At 37.6% G+C, this 17,403-nt stretch overlaps 2 protein-coding genes across 15 annotated transcripts in view; both read right to left on the reverse strand.

Annotated features, from left to right (window-relative positions):
- Positions 1–547: 547 nt before the first annotated feature.
- Positions 548–13,123, reverse strand: LYVE1 (lymphatic vessel endothelial hyaluronan receptor 1). Its single transcript, XM_064425522.1, has 6 exons — positions 10,118–13,123; positions 6,615–6,774; positions 6,381–6,520; positions 3,869–4,174; positions 3,020–3,098; positions 548–2,301 (listed from the first exon to the last, which is right to left on the reverse strand). The coding sequence occupies exons 1-6, from the start codon at positions 10,197–10,199 to the stop codon at positions 2,115–2,117; spliced, it is 954 nt and encodes a 317-aa protein (XP_064281592.1). The 5' UTR covers positions 10,200–13,123; the 3' UTR covers positions 548–2,114.
- Positions 13,124–13,275: 152 nt separating this feature from the next.
- IRAG1 (inositol 1,4,5-triphosphate receptor associated 1) overlaps positions 13,276–17,403 on the reverse strand; it is a 98,290-nt gene continuing 94,162 nt past the window's right edge. For 13 of the 14 annotated variants that reach the window (XM_064425499.1, XM_064425498.1, XM_064425497.1 and 10 more), the window contains one exon: positions 13,276–16,584. In XM_064425499.1, coding sequence (XP_064281569.1) covers positions 16,344–16,584 — 241 coding nt within the window. In that variant the 3' untranslated portion in view covers positions 13,276–16,343. The remainder of the gene's footprint in view (positions 16,585–17,403) is intronic. The other variant, XM_064425509.1, reaches the window with a different exon arrangement.

The following is a 17,403-nucleotide window of genomic DNA, read 5'->3' on the forward strand; positions in this document are numbered from 1 at the left end:
TGTGTTTGACACTCTTGGTATAGATACTTAAATGTTTCCTGTTTGCCTTGTAGTAGTGCATCCCTTGCAATTCCATTAAACAATGAGCAGGAATGTTTTGTACTTTCCAATTCCAATGTGACTGAGTTGTGCTAACTACATAGAGACAATATCAAATAGAGTACTTGTTGGTCAATACTTACATCTGCCTTTATTCCATACAGAGCAGTGCAACAATTCCTTTAGCCTCTGTGCTGTTGGCATAAAGCGAAATGGAGGGGCAGATCAAACCATGTGCATGGTCGGGTAGCAGTGGGAAGATCAGGATGAATGCTGAGTTTTTAAGGTACATGATAAAATAAGACACTTAGAGATTAAGACAATATCTTATTAAAACAGGGTAATTTTTTTTTTTAGCAAGTAAACACTTCAGGGAAAAAAGCACCCTTATTTAGCTCTAAAACAGAAGCAACATCATATCTCTTGGCTGTAGGGAAAAGAATAGAGAAACAGGTAATTTCTCATCTTTAAAACATGGAAAAGAGAGGCAGAAGGGAGATTTAAAAAATTTCCCAAACTACCTTTGAGTCCACTACACTTGCCTGTGTCCTTAGGCCCGTTTGCTACTCTGGCACCCTCGTGACTGGTGGCTGTGGCTCTTCCTGATGGCCTTACTTGTGCTGTCTACTCCTCACAGAGCACTTCCTTTCAGGACACAAGGTGTTACTGTGATTCTTTGCAAGGAGAGGAGTTACTTAACTGGCTGGGAAAGCTGTGTCTAGTGCTGTCCTCTGGTGCACATTTTTCTGCTAAAATTCAGCTGATGGACATCTGAAATGAGCTGCACTGAATCACTTGGAGCCACAAAATAGTTCTGAACTATCAAAAAAAAGGCAAAAAGAGAAAACAAAAAACAACCCAGGAAATCTCTTAAGTATAATGCTAGAAATACACTATAATTCATTACTAGTGGAATGTATAAACACTGGGCATTTTAAAATTTATGTAAATGAAAAATATCCAAGTTCATCACCCAGTATCTCACACTGTTGAAAACACAACAGTGACCTGTTGTATTGCTATTTTGCTATTTTAAAAATTATTATTATCTAAGACTATGTTTTTTTAAGCTGTCTGATGGAGGAAAAAGACTTCCTTTGGCATAACAACCTCCTTCAAATATAAAGATGAATTATCTAAATTCTTTATTCAGGAAAATATTTGATAAACTCCTAGTGTTGTTGTAACAACTAATTACTTCTGTAACGTTATGGTTATATGAATTCTTTTTACCATGAGACAGTTTTCATGAGAATAAATTGTCCAGACAAACATATCCACCATAGTTTATTTTTCAGGGAGCACCGTAGACACCCCATATCACCTGAGACCTTTATTATGAAAGCCACACTTAAATACACACAAAAGATCTCCAGCATAAGTCTTGTTCAAGGATTTTTTGTCCCCCTCTGTCAAATATCTCATGTGGAAGAATGCTAATGGTTTCAATAAATAAAACAGTAAATTATGATACAATGAAGGTATCTAAGTAAGTTATTCATTGCTGTGTATACATACACACACACATCAGCATCTTTGTACCCTTCTTTGGGCAATGGAATGACAGTGGGTTAATCCTTTGAGTTTTTACTGCCTTGTAAACAGAACTGTTTCTTCTGCTTGTAAACAGACATTTTTTAAAGCAGCATGCAACTACTGAGTGGAAATAAGCTAATCTACATGAGGAAGAACTACAGTGCCAGTTTTTATTTTAGGCATTAGGCTAGCAGACATCCTCCAGCCAGATATAAAAACCTTTTCATTATATAGTGATCTAAATTCCATGCAAATAGTTAATGTAGTGCATGTTTTTAATAGCATATTCCTAATTGCTTCTTTATTAAAGATGAAAAATGAGCTGTAATATGGATTTGAAGAATTTATTTCAAGTAAATAGGATACCATGTTCTTCTGCAAGAATATTTGTTGCCAAAGAAGTAATTATTAAAAACCCAAGGTTTCATATGTTAACGGTAGAGAAAATATAAGTATTTACAATCACTTATGTTTAAAACCACTGCTAAGCTCTGTGTGCTTTATTTTATACTTCCATCAAGAACTGTACATTCTTTCCTTTAAACTTCTGCTTCTAGACATTTTACTGTGGCCTCAGGCTTAGTTTTACACTCTTCTACCTTATTTCCATTATTCTGTGTTTCCTTCTCAGGTGTTTGGTCATTTGATTTTGTCTCTTTGAGAGCAGTAGTTACAACTGTTTCTTTTTGCTGATTCTTGTTTAAAAATGGTAAGGTTTTCTTGTACCTTTAAAAAGAAAAAAAAAGATAGTAAAGCAGAAATACTGACATAGTTTGGTAGTATCACTCAAACAGCTAGAATTAAATCACCATACTCAAGCAGAAGTCTCTCAGAGGATAGTGGCATGCTACATCATTGTGCTTTTTCCAACAGTGTGCTTTCTAAAGAAATATATATTTTTTTTTAAACAGACAATGTATATTCAGGATTTGTGGTACACAAAGATACAGCTGTCTGGGCTGGGGTGGGAAAACTGCACACTTTTTAGTAGCATTTAATGATGCACTGTATTGAAGGTCTGAGCATGACAAATGAGTTCAACAATTATTTTTTTCTGGGCAAAATCATAATGCAATAATAAAAACTTTCACTTTGAGTGTGACATTAAAAAAAGGATAAAATTGGTTTATGTACGAACAGATGCACATTTCAGTGTTGCTATTTTGACACAATTGGAAATGTTTCACACCACACATGATTGATCAATTAAAAGTAGGCAATATTATTTTGTGCTCCTGTTCTAAAGCAGGGAGTGGCAACAGCAACAACAAACTTATCTGCATAAAAACAGGGTTTAAGATTTTTAAAATTTGTGCAACACTATTATGTCATCATCACTACTTCTCTGTTCTTCAGTATATATTTTAAATATTCAGTGATTGCACTTCTAGGAGTTAATTCACTGCAAGAGAGATAAAAAAAAGACAAACAAAAAACAACTTACTTTTTGATATAACAGACTGCTAGAACAACAGAAATAATGAAGAAGATGATTGCCAGTACAAGAAGTGCAGTGGGGATACCTGGAGATAAAAGTGATACAAGCACAGAGTTTTTATTTATGTATTTAAAGCTGATGTCCTGAAGGCTTAAGAGCAAAAATATGGATTCTTCTAAAACCAGCCTATTATAAGCCTACATACACATGAAGAGTAGAATATTAGAAAGATCCAAAGGTGAGTGACTCCTGCTCAATTCTTTCAGGATAGCCTAAAACTGGTATTTAGGCAATCCGTGACAGATATTTGTCTAATCTGCTCATTGGAGGGTTTTTACAACCTGCTTGGAGAGCACATTCTTGTTATTAACTATCCTTATAGTTGGCATGTCTTGCCTCATATTTGGTCTCTTTCTCCACTGCTGTGCATTAGGATTGCTTATTGATTGCTTATTCACACCTCATATCTCAAGAACAATTCTCCTTAAAACCAAAAGAAGCCAAGAAAGTTTGAAGAGCCTGGTGAGTTTACCATTACACTGAGAGTGTTTGCCAAGATTTTTTCAGAATTTTTTTTGACCCAAATCATATTAACCAGAAAGAACTTACACAATTTCACATTAAAATTTATCATAAAGTATAAAAGCAGATCTTAGTTCTTCTTAAAAACTATTTTAAAATCCTCTGCTCCACAAGCCTCGTTCTGCAAAACCAAAACACTCTTGTTCTGCCTCCAGGTTCAGCTATATCAAAATGGATGGTGGAGCAGCAAACAAAATAGCAATGAACAGTTTGACTACTGACTTCTACATAAATAGCTCTATTCATTAAATAACTACCACATAAGGCCTTTACCTCCAAAAACAACAGCATCATTCTTAAAGGCCAGGTGGGGAGTGTGCTTGGGAGAGTCAGTGGGCGCATGCTCCTCTGGCACTGGTGTGGTGGTGGGCCCCTCTGTTGGTGAGAGCGTTTCAGTCACGCACACCACACGAAATCTCCTTCTCAGGAACTGTTCTGACTCAGTCACAGTCACAGCAGACACTGCTGTCATGTTCTCAGTCAAATCAGAGGCTGAATATGAAGTTAAGTCCCTTGATGCAGTTGATAAAGGAAGTGTGGTTGTAGTTGGGTCTGGTTGACAGGAATTAATCCGGACATCTGCAGCAGGGAAAATAAATACATAAAGTTATGTTGGATGCCAGTTTTGGACTTACTGCACACACATTTATTGAAATTTTTCCTCAGTCTTTCCCTTCTGGAAAATTTTATTTTTTTGTTCTCAAAACTTTTACCCAAACCTGGCAAATATATTCTATTTCAAATATGTGATTACAACCTAGATTATACAGCTTTTATCATTACTCACATAGTTACACACTCCTTTGAGCAACCATGGTACTCATTTTATTATTCCATACCAATGACTATATCCCTCATGGAAACTTAGAGTAATACTGCACATAAAACCCAACAGTATAACCTCCCACAGAGCATGACATCTAATATTCAAAATTATTTCAATTATATTATATATATGTTCAAAATATATTCATGTACTGTTGATACTTGAAAAATTAATTTGATTTCCTGTAAAATAATGTAGCCCATAAAAGTTTCAAATAAATCAGGCACCAGCATGAGTTAATAAAAATATTTGATTGTAAGTGGGGAGGAGAGGATGGAAAGTAAAAACTTCAGGTTTGAAGAAAAATAAGTAATTTCCAGAAATTAAGTAATTTAATAGAAGTAGGTGTTGTATATATAAAAATGTATATGCAAGTGAAGTTTTTATATGGAATTGAAAAAGCTGAGCACTGAATCAGGCTCCTGTGAAAATTCTACTTTGCTAGTGAAATTCTGTATTATGTAAAACTATAAAAATTTCACTAAGGTAACAAGCAGGTTAACATAAATAACAAGGAAAAGATGTATGTGCTGTTTCCCAAGTGAATCCCCGTGGGGAGGCTGATGACGCAGTCACCTTTACAGAATGAACTGCCAAAGGGCAGGGGCTTGACACTTTTTCCACTATGGTTTTTCAAGAGCTTTTGGCAAGTTTTTTGGCACAAGAAAATTGACAAAATGAGCTTCTGACAAATATTTTGGAATGAAATGGAAAAAAATGCCTAGAACAGGCAACAGTTTGGAAATAAAGATAAAGGACTGCAGAATCATCTCAATATGAAATATACATTAAATGGTTTTCTAACCATTGAGCAAGCTTAACTTTCTTCACACACTCTAACAGCATATATGTATTTATTTTCTTTTAATTCAAGCAAAACAAAGCAAATAACTTGGAGTTACTTGCTGCCTCTGTAGCATTACCCAATCTACCCAACACTTTTGATGCAGAATAACACATTTCAGGGAGTGAATCACCATGTGGCACAGGCCTTCTCTCTACACCTTTATCCTCAGTCTCTTTGGAGCCTCCAATGTTCACAGTCACCAGGCAGGGTATCAGGTCTTTACATCTTTGCATCTCCATATTTCTCCTGCTTTCCAACCCTTGTTCACACAGTGTTGCTGAAAACTTTCAGGATTTTTAACATAGCCTCTTGTTCTTGTTATCTAAAACTGATTGGCCAAGTCTAGAACTGATTATAAATAATGAAATGATCCTTTATTTGGTCTAATTATTGGGGTATTTGTCATGTAATAACCATAGAGATGGGACACACATAGAAGCACAACATCTCTAGTTACTTATTTTTAGTAGAAGCCATTAAGAAACAATATTGATATATTGTGCTGAGATCTAACTTATATCAAGTTCTACTGTTGGACTTCAGTCTGTAAATAGCCAGTCAGGGGAAGGTCAGGTCTTTTCACACTTAGGGCAATGCAAATTTAAAAGAGCTGTTGGATTTTACTGATTAGGAATCTAATTAATTTTATGGTCTCTTGGAAGTTCTGACTTATAGTTTAATTTGACTTAATGGATAGACCTCCCTTTATAAAAAAAAAAATCCAATTTTCCTGAATTACCCCACTCTTAGCCTTTTTGCAAGAGTAGACACACAGACACCCTGGTTAAAGATTCAATCACTCTCTTTTAAATTATCGTGCCCAAATAATCAAAGCATATTAAAAGCATTGTGCCAACATTAAGTAATGGCAAAAACAACTCTTCCTCAAGAGCTTTAATGGTAGCACCACAATATTAATTTGGATTAACTGAATTTGCCTTTTCCATTTCTTGGAAGTTTCTGAGCTAAGAACATCTTCATAATGTTTAAGACTGGGGAAAAGCGTCAACAAATTATAGGAAACAACTCACTTTTATGAATTTTTCATGCAGATTTAAAAAATCTAATATAGTCCAAAACACACAGAAAATGCAGTTGTCATGCTTACATACCTGAGGAATTGAAGCAGTAAATATGAAATTTTTTATCCTTGCCAGCATTCCATTGTGCTATTCCAGTTTTTCCCTGACCACATTTCTGGTTGGATGTTATCCGAGGAATAACAGCAAATCCATCTTTCACCCATCCATAGCTACAATAAAAAGGATCAGTGCTTTTAGTATGAGGTTTGTCACCAGCCTCAGCTGTGTGTGAAGGTGTGCACTAAAGGTGATGATGGCACATACTTGCATGTTTCAAAGCCATGTTTCAAAGCCTCTTCAACTTGTATTTTACTTGCCAGCTCTAGGTTGAATTGATTACATCCATTACTTGCTTCTGAGAAATTCGCTTTCTGATCAAGATAAATTCCTATACCCTTGATCCTGCAAGGTGAATTAATGGAACCTGTAATTAAGCCATAAAATAGTCAAGGTTAGTATTTGAATATTAACATTTATTCCTCATGAAGAATTTAAGATCAACTGAACTGAACATTTTTAAAAGTTTCTAGCTTGAGGATAGCAGAAAACTAATTTCTAGCATAAAAGACATTTTAAAAATAGAATGTATTTTTTGAACACAATAGTCTGAGATTTCAAGAGCCTTTTCTGTCATTAGACTAAATGCATACACAGCCTTTTTTCTTTCTTTTCTTCTTAAAAATAAAGCTAGCTGTTGCACCAAGGCGTTGATTCTGTTATTACACCCTTCTTATCGAGATAGTAAGTTATATAACAACAAAGGAGTTACAAGTAATTTTTCATGGAATTAATATACCAATAAGAAAATAAAAATATTTTATCATTTCTGATGTTCCTTATTCCTCCTATATTTTTTCCTGGCTTTTTTTCCCTAGCTTTGCATGATGCTTCCATCCCCCAGCCACTGTCAAGTGTTCCATTTACTGTGTCTGGCAGGAAGCAGGAAAAGAGGACATAGGCCAGGTGAATTTAACACTTTTCCAGGCAGTTCATCCAGCTTTCTAAACAGCCACAGCTGGCACACTCTGTGTGACACCTGCACCAGCAAGTGCATAGCTCAGGTTACACCTGCTCTTCTTTCTCATCTGTGTTAAGGGCATGGGACAAAATTCAGGACTTGGCACAAATAAGGAGAAAGGGTATTACTATTTTGCTTTTGTATTTTACTGGGAGCATTTACCGGAAAAAAAAAAATCTTTTGGAGTTACATACAGTAATTGTCCTGTCAAATGAAACACTTCAGCATTTCATTACAGACATGTCAGATAACCACCAGCCACAGGTGTTACTTACTTGCTCAATATGATTGTCAGACTCTATTCACTAGGTGTGTACATTAATGTGCATTTTATAAAATCTGTGCTTCAGAATACAGGCAGTCCATAAACTCTCAAGGCAGGATGAAGTGATGCCTCCAAATCCACCCCATGGCCTCTCAACAAGACAAATTAAACTGAATTTTATGAATGAAAAGATTCACAAGCCACTCTTGTGATGAGAAGGGATAAAGGTGACTAAGCTTTTGTGGAGTGCTAAGAAACCAGACAGTCTTTTAGCTCCTGCTCCCACTGGATGTGGTGGTCTGGAAATGGCTTTTAGAAAATGATGCATCTCTGCTGTCCTTACATTTAGTTTAAATATTTGGAAGAGTAGTCTTTGAATCAGGTGGCTTTATCTCAGCAGAGAGGGAAAGCCACTGAACCCTTGAGCAGTCCCCTCAGACAAACTGTGGCTGCATCCAGCCCTGAACTGAACACAAGTCAAGCCCAAACACATTGCAGGGGGCTGCAGAGAAGCCCTGGTGCTCAATGAAGGTGTGTGTGCTCTTAGCAAGGACTTCAAATCTACCTTCTTTAGTCTATTATTTTCCTATATTCAGATTTGAGCCAACACAACTTTTAAAAAATGTAATGTTGAGAAAGAAAACTTCTCAATGACCAGTTTTACAAATTTCAAATAAAGCTGAGCAGCTGACTGAAAGGAATTTAACAAAATGTTAGAAAATTGCCTAGGTACTGCTACACTCATTAGTCATCCAATTACAGGACAAATATTTTCGTGTGTGTATTGCATGATAGATACACAGCATAATATAGAAACTCAGTGCCAGAAACTTAGGTTGCAAATGATAAGAAAAGTGACTCTAAGATATGGACCAAAGTTGTGTCTTAAAATTTGCTAGGCCTTTTAAAACAAAACAGTGATTCATTGATGTATTTTGTTAAAGTTATGAATTTCACACTGTGAGGAAGGAATCCAAAAAGAGAACAGTAGTCTCTTCGTAGCTCATTAAATCACCTCTGAACTCTGTTCTAAAGATGACTGCGTTTGTACAGGAGGCAGACTAATCCTTTAGAAGTACATTATCCTTTTTGGTCCATGAGCTGCACATAGCTGTACTTTAAGCTCTGCTCTACTTAGGTAACCTAGTACTGGCACATTCTGCTCAGTACTTTGGTCTTGGGTTAAAAATTTGGTTTACTGAAATAAGTGAGAAGACCTAGACAGAAGACTCTCACAGCAAGACAAAGTTGCCACAAAACAGGAAGAAAATTGTTAAGTTTTGTAAGCTGTGGATGTTGGGCTTGTTGTGTATTGGTTCCCATTTTGGTTTTTTTTTGGGAGGGGAGCGGTTGTTTTTCTCTTTGCCTTGTGTCTAAGCTTCGCTTTGATTTATTAGAGTTCCCTTTGACTGCTGGTGTCAGGGAGCAGCAAGCATGAGGCAGTTCCACAAGGAAAGGGGCCAGGAGCAGAGGGTGACAGGCAGGGTTGTGTCCTCACCAACCAGGGCACAGACCCCACAGCACCTCAACAGCACCATGGTGGGCATGGTGGCCAGTTTCACTGCACCCAAAGAGCAAGACAATGGGTCACACATCCAGAAAGTCCATTTGGGAACAGCAGGAGATGGCTCTACACATACCTGAAGTCTGCCCTGGAGACAAGGTTACCTACAGCCTAAATCCAGAGCCCATATGTGAAGCCCAGACAGCAAATCACTACCAGAGGGAAAAAGCCCAGACAGCAAATCACTGCCACAAAACAGCTCCAAGACACAGCTGGAGATCAGCCCTGAGCTTAGCTGGAACTCTTGGAGCCATGAGGGTGCATGAGAAGGTGTCCCAAGGAAGGGTACTTCCTCAAGCTCTCCTGTTCCCCAGTGGAAATTGTACAGTGCTGGTTTTGCTGGAGGACACTACTGTTGTTAGGTACTCCAGTCCAGTGGAATTTCAACAGGACTTGAGCATCTCATTCACTCAGTCTGGAAGTCTTTTAGTAGGTGAGAAAATCAACGGTCTACAATAACAGTATATGTTCTTTAACATAAATAGAACAAGCATTAAATCCTTGAAAAACAGCAAAGCATCTGGAGGCTTTTGGTGTGCATTGAGCATCTGCAGATATCCCAGCAGCTACTGCAGTAAGGATGGATTATGTCAAGTTAACAATGGAATTTGAAAGAGAACTGGTGTCATGTTTTGGCTCTGGTATTTAAAATTATACAAAATGAAGTTACATTTCAACAGATCTGAGTTTAATCTTAAATGCCATACCAGATCTTTAAAATAAGCAGTTTTGTGGCATTTAGATTCAAAGATTTCAGCATTTTCAGCAATTGAATTGAAACAATTAAGGTTTCCCTATATGCCAGTGTTTGTTGCACTGTATTCTCAAAGCCCCGTGGCTTCCTCTGCCAGAAACACATTTACACACGCTCCTTCCCCACAATTTTTTTGCTAGACTTTAAAAAGTGGAACTTTACATACCTGTTACAAAGTAATTTTGAGCCAGGAATGTCATAACCCAGATGAAAGACACTGCTGAGGTAACTCCAAGATAATTTGCCATTGCCACCAGCTTGGAAAACTCAGAAAAGTAGGAAATTCAAGGTAGTTTGTCTCCTGTGCTAAGGAAAGTTAAGGTATTGGATGCTGTCAGATGACGAGATGACTTCTGGAAAGCAACTTCAGCTGTCACTGCAGTGCTTCATAGAAAGAATGGCAGAGCCAGTGCGGTGACTGTCCCACTGCAGGGCGAGGTCACGGAGCGGAAATCCCTCATCGCCCTTTCCATTGGCTTTCATGTGGGGATTGCTGGAAAATGTCACTGCTGCTGATTCACAAAGCACGGCTGAGGAAGGGAGATAAGGCTGTTACACTGCTAAGTCAGTAAACGCTTCGAAAGGAGGTTTTCTTTTGCTGTTTTTTCCTGTTTTACCGATGAACAGATCATTATTCATGTTGTCTATTCATCTGGTAAATAAAACAAATCTTCTATTGTATCACAATATGCCACACAGGATTTTTCTTTTTTATTGGAACTGGAAGGGCATCCATTCCCCATTGTCCTATTTGTATTGATGGTGTAGTTTTACTTTTTTTTCCCTTAGAGTTCCAATGCAAAATTAGTTCCTATAACACAGAGGTAATATGAAACTTATATATTAAGAGATTTGCAGATACACTACTGTAAATGGGATTCCTTTTGAGACCATAGGTACAGAGGTTGCAGCCAGTGCCATCATTGCTGCCTTTTGTGACATTCCAAGACAGTGATTCCCTTGGATTCATTCAAAACATAGATGGTCCTCACAGCTATAATTTAAAAAACCTTCAAGAAGTCTTAGCAGATATTTTTTCAGAGATTCCAATAAACACAGAGCAGGAATGGAGTTCAAGGGATGGGCTAATTCCTTTAGTGTCAGTCATGTCTGCTGTGTCTGCATTATTCCTGACAGATATTTGTCTAACCTGTCCTCAAAGATTTCCAGTGACAGATTCCTAACATTTCCTTTAATGCTCTTGTTCAGTGCCTCACTATTCTTTATAGTTCAAAGGTGTTCCCTGCACTAACTTGACTTAGCTGTTCCCTGGTATAAACCTGTCACTGCTTTCCTACTGGCAATGGACATGGAAGATAGCAAAACATAAGGGAGTAAACTACTATTTTATGTTTTAAAGAGTTATGCCTCTGCTCCCAGTTTTCTTTCAGCTAAGAAACCCCTGCTGCCTCACTCTCTTGCTCCATGTGATGCCTTGCCAATGCCAAAACTGATTAATAAATTGATTTACCTGCTTTACAGTTCAGAATGGTGTCAGTCTTTTTATTTTTGCAACAGTATGATTTTCTTACATCATGTTCAACTTGTGATTCAGCAACCTTTTAGATGTCCAGTGTCTCCAGACTGCTTTCAGAGTCCTATAAACCCAAGTGTAACAGTGTAAAGTTACCTCTTTAAACTGTGGTTTGCATTTAGAAAGTCCCCAGTTAATAGATGAGATAGCATTAACTTTTAATGGGGCACAGACACATCTGCAGCAGCATGTAACTGGGTTGTTAGATGGTGCTCTGTAACACAGACAGGGCCTGAAGAGAATGCTGGGGGTCAGTGAGATCACGTCTCCATCAGCAGTGATGAAATGAAAATTGGGTTGTGTTTGGGATGTGGTTTGGAACTGAATTTGGTAAAACTCAATGAGATCTTTAGACAAAGTTCTAGCCCAAATTTCTATTCCCTTCCTTGTTGTGCTCTACTTACCTGCCCCTACAAAGCCAGGCAAAGTCAGATACTGCAATCAGATTTAGCTCTCACTTGAAGGTTGTAAGAGGATTCACTGGCATTTACAAAGTAGAAGCAGAAAATAATTATTAGCTATTCTGTAGCTCTCATAGACTATAGACTGTGGCTGTAAAATACTGACAACATCAAACAAAATCTTTCCATTGAAAATACTTACCTTAAACTGCTAAGTATTTCCTACCATGAAAATTAATAAATAGCTGGGTTTCTGACATTTTAAAATTGCATGCTACTTGTCGTGCCAGATCTTAACATTTTGTGCCTTGGCCAAGTTCCTTTAGTCAAACTCTTGATGTTTAGTAGGATTTTTGCTGTAAAAATGAGATAAACACCTTTGCAACACCAAACAATATGAGCTACTTCACAAGGTCTTACAGATTAGGAGAGGGAGAACAGAATTTTAGAAGGACAAGGCAAGACTGAAATAACTTTGTTTTTTGTGTGTTTCTTCCTTTTTATAGTTCAGCTGCTCCAAAATTGCGTCGAAGATCACTTATCTGGACTGTAACAGTACAAAAGGTCTTTAACCTTTTGGTGTCCTCTTCATAATCAGTGTGGTAAAAAAACCCAGACCTGTACTGAATGATTAATTAGTCTTTGACCTAAATACTTATTGTAACCTATATGAAAAATTGCCAGCCTTTTATGTCAGCATGTTTTAAAATGTTGATGAGGATTGCTAAACAGAAAACTATTGATAAGGCAGAACACATGTAACTGTTCTCTACAATAATTTCAAAAGGAACCTTGAAACCTGAACAACAGTAGAGGAAACAAAAAAAAATGTTCATGAGAAAATACAAATATCAGGGTCTTTCCATGGAAACAGTAATTCCTTTCCAGGTTGCTGATGTCCTAGAGTTTGTCCCCTAGCAGAGACCATCAGAGATTCAGAACATGAGGATTGACTCCTACCCACTGTCAGGCAAGTCTGTTCCCAACTAGACCCAGGCCTTCCAGAGCTCCCAAGTCCACAAAGCAAATAAAGACTCCTGACCTTTCACCCTCAATCCTTGGGTTACAGATCTCCCTTGTGGCTCCCATGTTCGGCCTCCTCCGGGACACGTGGCCTCCCTCCGAGCAGGAGTTGAACTCTTCCCAGGATATTTCAGCTTCCTCTCTCAGCTGGTTTCTAGGGCATGGCAGGGATGATCCTGTTTCCAAACACTTTCTCCATTGACACAGGAGTTTGCTTTCCTCTTCTGTACCATTTTCCTGAAGAACTGGAAGACTAAGAGCAAGATCCTCGGAACTTGTAACAGTGTAGACAAGGCAGGACTTATTTCATGAGGACATGGCCAGCAATATGTAGACAGAGCACCCCAAGGTAAAAACACTAAGAACTTTGAAACCATAATTTTATTTCAAAACTCAAGTATGTGATACTATACAGTACAATACCAGCACACTTGTGCAAAATCTTACAATATTACAAATTTAAATATGATACACAAAAATAGTGCCCTTTTGAAATTCCTTTTGCTAGAAACATTTGTGCTGTGCAGGAGAAACCATAAATGTGTCTTGTTAAAGCAGAAAAATAAATATTGCACCTCAAGAAAACTATTTCAGTGTTAATAGCATAAATAATAGGTCTGTTTCTTGTTATCTGATGTGATCTCTGAACACAGAAGAGGTTGTTCGGCTTTTTTTTCCAAATAAAGCAAACTAATATCCAACAGATAAAATTATATTTAGAGTAGTTTTTGAGCTTCATCTAGTTTCCTATTAAACAAAAGGTGTTTTAATTAAATAACTGAAAAATATAAGTATAGCTATTTAGTGTGCTGTTAGTCATTGTGGTTTGTTATTTTTAGCGGACAGTTTGCTCAAAGTAGTTATAAAAAGAACAATTCTTTTTTTTTAGTAAACTTTATCATCATTTTTGCACCCTCACTAAAATCTCTTGCCTCTTTCAGTTCATTTGTGGCTAAATTATACTTACCTCATACATGCAAGTAGTTCAGCTCAAATCAGTACAACTACTTATGGGAATTGTCCCTTTGCACTAATTCCACAAAAAGCCAGTGTGCTGAATTTTAAGAGAGGATGGAGAGCTCACTCACCCACTGACCAAAAAGACCTTTTCACATGCTTAACACTAAGCAATTAGAGAGTCCTGTTGATATCAATAACTTTTTATGTGTACTTAAAATAAATTGTTGGACTCATGACAGTGCAGATGTAAATAAAAACAAATTAATTCAATTACAGGCAGTGTTAATTATTTTTCTTCAGGGCAGCTCAACATTTCCACAATCACATAAATATATGCCATAATGTTTGGCATAGAAAAATCTGAATATTTAGAAGTATTTACTTTCAATTTTATCGCCTTGTTAAGTTACCAATGTTATTTGTAAAGAATATTAAGTTAAAGAAGTTGATTTTAGTAAAGTATTCAAGAAACAACTGACAAGTTTCTTCAAATACTGAAAGTACATGAAAGGTCACAGTAGTTCTTCACAGTCAGAAATTCTAACTGAACCAGATTCCAAGTAATTTGCAAAAATCCTTCTCCTTATTCTTTACCAATTGCAATTTTAGACCAAATCACACTTCCCCGTTATCCTTTTTGAACTTCCTTAAGCACATTATTCCTCAATATATATACTTTAAAATTAAAAAAAACAAACCCTTTCTAATTGCTTATAGACTCCCTTCCCCACCCTATCCCCCAAAAATGTGGTAGTGGTCCACTTTTTTTTTTTCCTTTCCCCTATAAATATCTTCTAAGAAACATATGGCCAACAAAAATTCACAAGCAGGATATTTGTTGTTAGTGCCAGGTATATGAACTAAATTTCTGACTGAGTTAGAAACCTGGTTTCTTTGACAGCTTGAACTTCAGTGTTTCCACCAAAAGAAGACAGGACAATACTGACTGTATCAGAACTGAAATTACAGTACTTCATAACACTCCTATGCTTCTGTTGGAAAACAGACCCATTTCTCAACCAGAAAATGCCAGGAGGATGCAGGACAGGAGTGCAATCGAGGGTCACACTGGATTTGCCGTTGTGGCCGTAGCTATGGAAACACAAACACAGTTCACCTTCCCTCAGAAGTGATGCTCAGCAGGTACAAATGGCCCACCTCCACTGACACACATTTTGGTCTCAGCCCTAGGTGCTAGGTTTTGTACAGGTAATGGCTTCACCATTTTCAAATTGCTTGTCCAAAAATTTCAGGCTTTCGCATTCTTGTGTAAGAATTCACAACTCCCAAATAGGCAGAACTGGCAAAAAATCTGGGCAAAAGATTATTCTAACCTGAGGTGGTAGTTCAGCTTTGGAAGTGTATCAGATCAGTTTTGGTCTTGGCATCAGATTCTGAAAATGAACTACTGAAAACACACAGTGAGCTCTCCTAAGGCCTCACTGCTACCACGGCCTGATTCACGCAGGCACTGGTTGGGGTCTGGTTGCTCTCAGGGCTCTGCTCCTGCTGCAGATCTCAAAGAATGCCTATTTCCAGTGTTAGCAGGAGGGCAGAGTCCACTTGATGTGGTCACCTCCATACAGAGGTTTGAAGAGCTTTTGTTTTCTTTTTCAATCAAGAATTGAAGATTGCTTCCCATGCCCAAGACTGTTGTGTTTTGGGCTTGGGTAGCACATGGACCCTTCCAGGCATCTACCACTTTTGGCTGTAAGCAGTACTGACTCTGAGTGGCATAAATACATTTTTGGAAACTTTTATATATCAGAACTTTCCAGACTTATTGGATGGTATCAGATGTGCCACCTAGACCCCATTTTAGGTTCTGTTGAGTACCCCATTAAAAAAAAGTGGTGGTCCCATTCTTAAAGCATATCATAAAACACATTTATGCATGTACTTAGCATTCCATTTAAATAATCATATAGACAATTCCTCTTATAAAATTACTTTAGCAGCAAGGCATTTGGTCTTAGAATATAATTATATTCTTCCATGGAAGTGCTTCTATTTCTACTCAATAGTCATGAATAACGAATTTAATTAGCCTCTTAAAACCCAAAGGACTTCAATGCAATTAGTACTTCAACAATCAACAGTAAATTCAGGAAATGCAAAGTAAAGCATTAACTGCAAATGCAGGTTTTATGATGGTTTTCAAAATGTCAATGTCCTGTGCAAATTGTCATTTTAAATGTCTTGCAGGTTGCTGATTACTGCCAAAGCCTTACCATGATTCAACACTACTTTATTTCTATGAGTCCTTTACAATAAGAGGACGGACAGGATTATTTATCAGATTGGCATCTTAGCAAGGAATGCTCACCATGGATCCCAAACCTGGTGGTGTAGAGTAACTCACTTGCCTAAGGGATCAGTGGAACAGCCACAGGGATGACTAAGCACTACCTTTAACAACGGTGCTCTAATACACAAACTTGCTCAGGGACTGTAAGGGTGTGGTTGTCCCTCTGTTATTCCGTGCGTTGCTCCTGTCGGAATCCTGAGTTCCACCAGGAATACTGCTGGGCCGCAGAGCAGCTGGCCTTCCCTTCAGGTGCCTCTGACTTTTCATCACAGGAGTTGTAGGAATGGTAAATTCCCAACACCACAGCAAAAATGACTATTGCAGCCACCACAAGCCACACCACATTCCAGTGTTTGCACAGTTTGGGGTACAGGATATATAAATAATTAATGATGACTTCAAGTCTGCTGTAAAATAAAAAGAAAACTATTATATATTAATCAAATGCAAATGTATTATTTTAAGCTTTTCAATTTGGAAGGTGTCATAGGTGGTACACCATCTTTTTTCCCTATACAAACACCTTGTCAAAGAAGAATCAAACTCTAAAATTCTTTTATGAAGAGCTGTACACTCAGATATTCCAACTCCAGCTATTCTATATGAGTAATATTTGTGAGACAACTGGAGATTAAACTTGACTCCTATTTCTCCCACCTGTCAGCTGGCACATCTCAGAGCTTGGTACCATGCAAAATTCTGCACTGTTCATACCGTGATCAATTAAATTAAGCACTGGAATATGTGGTAAACATTTCTTTCCAAGAATGTCATGACTAATGAGATGGGTGCTCTCTGAAGGCAGCTGAAATATGAAATCAGCAATGTTTATAGCTGTAATGGTTATGGAATGGAGATGAATTCTTCTGGATTAGGTAAGGATCCCTGCCTTAACCTGGGATTGGACACATTCCTTGCTTTGGCCAGCATTCAATGCCTCTCTAATGTACAGACAGAGAGCACTGAGTGCAGATGGATGCAGTGTCACTTCAGTGACAGGAATGACACACAGCACCAATTCATGCTCCTGAACTACAACCTTTATAAGGCAGTACATATTCACAGAGAGATGCATTTTGGCATCTAAAGAACTTTTATGGACCATCCTTTTACCTCAAATCAGAACCAAACCCCAGCAAGATGAAGCATCATGATGTCAACACACAGCTTTAACCAAAATATAAAAATCAAAAGTTCTGTGTTTTGCAACTGTTTTGTGTTAGAAT

The sequence above is a fragment of the Passer domesticus genome, chromosome 6, assembly GCF_036417665.1.
Source record: "Passer domesticus isolate bPasDom1 chromosome 6, bPasDom1.hap1, whole genome shotgun sequence".
Classification (NCBI taxonomy): Eukaryota; Metazoa; Chordata; class Aves; order Passeriformes; family Passeridae; genus Passer; species Passer domesticus.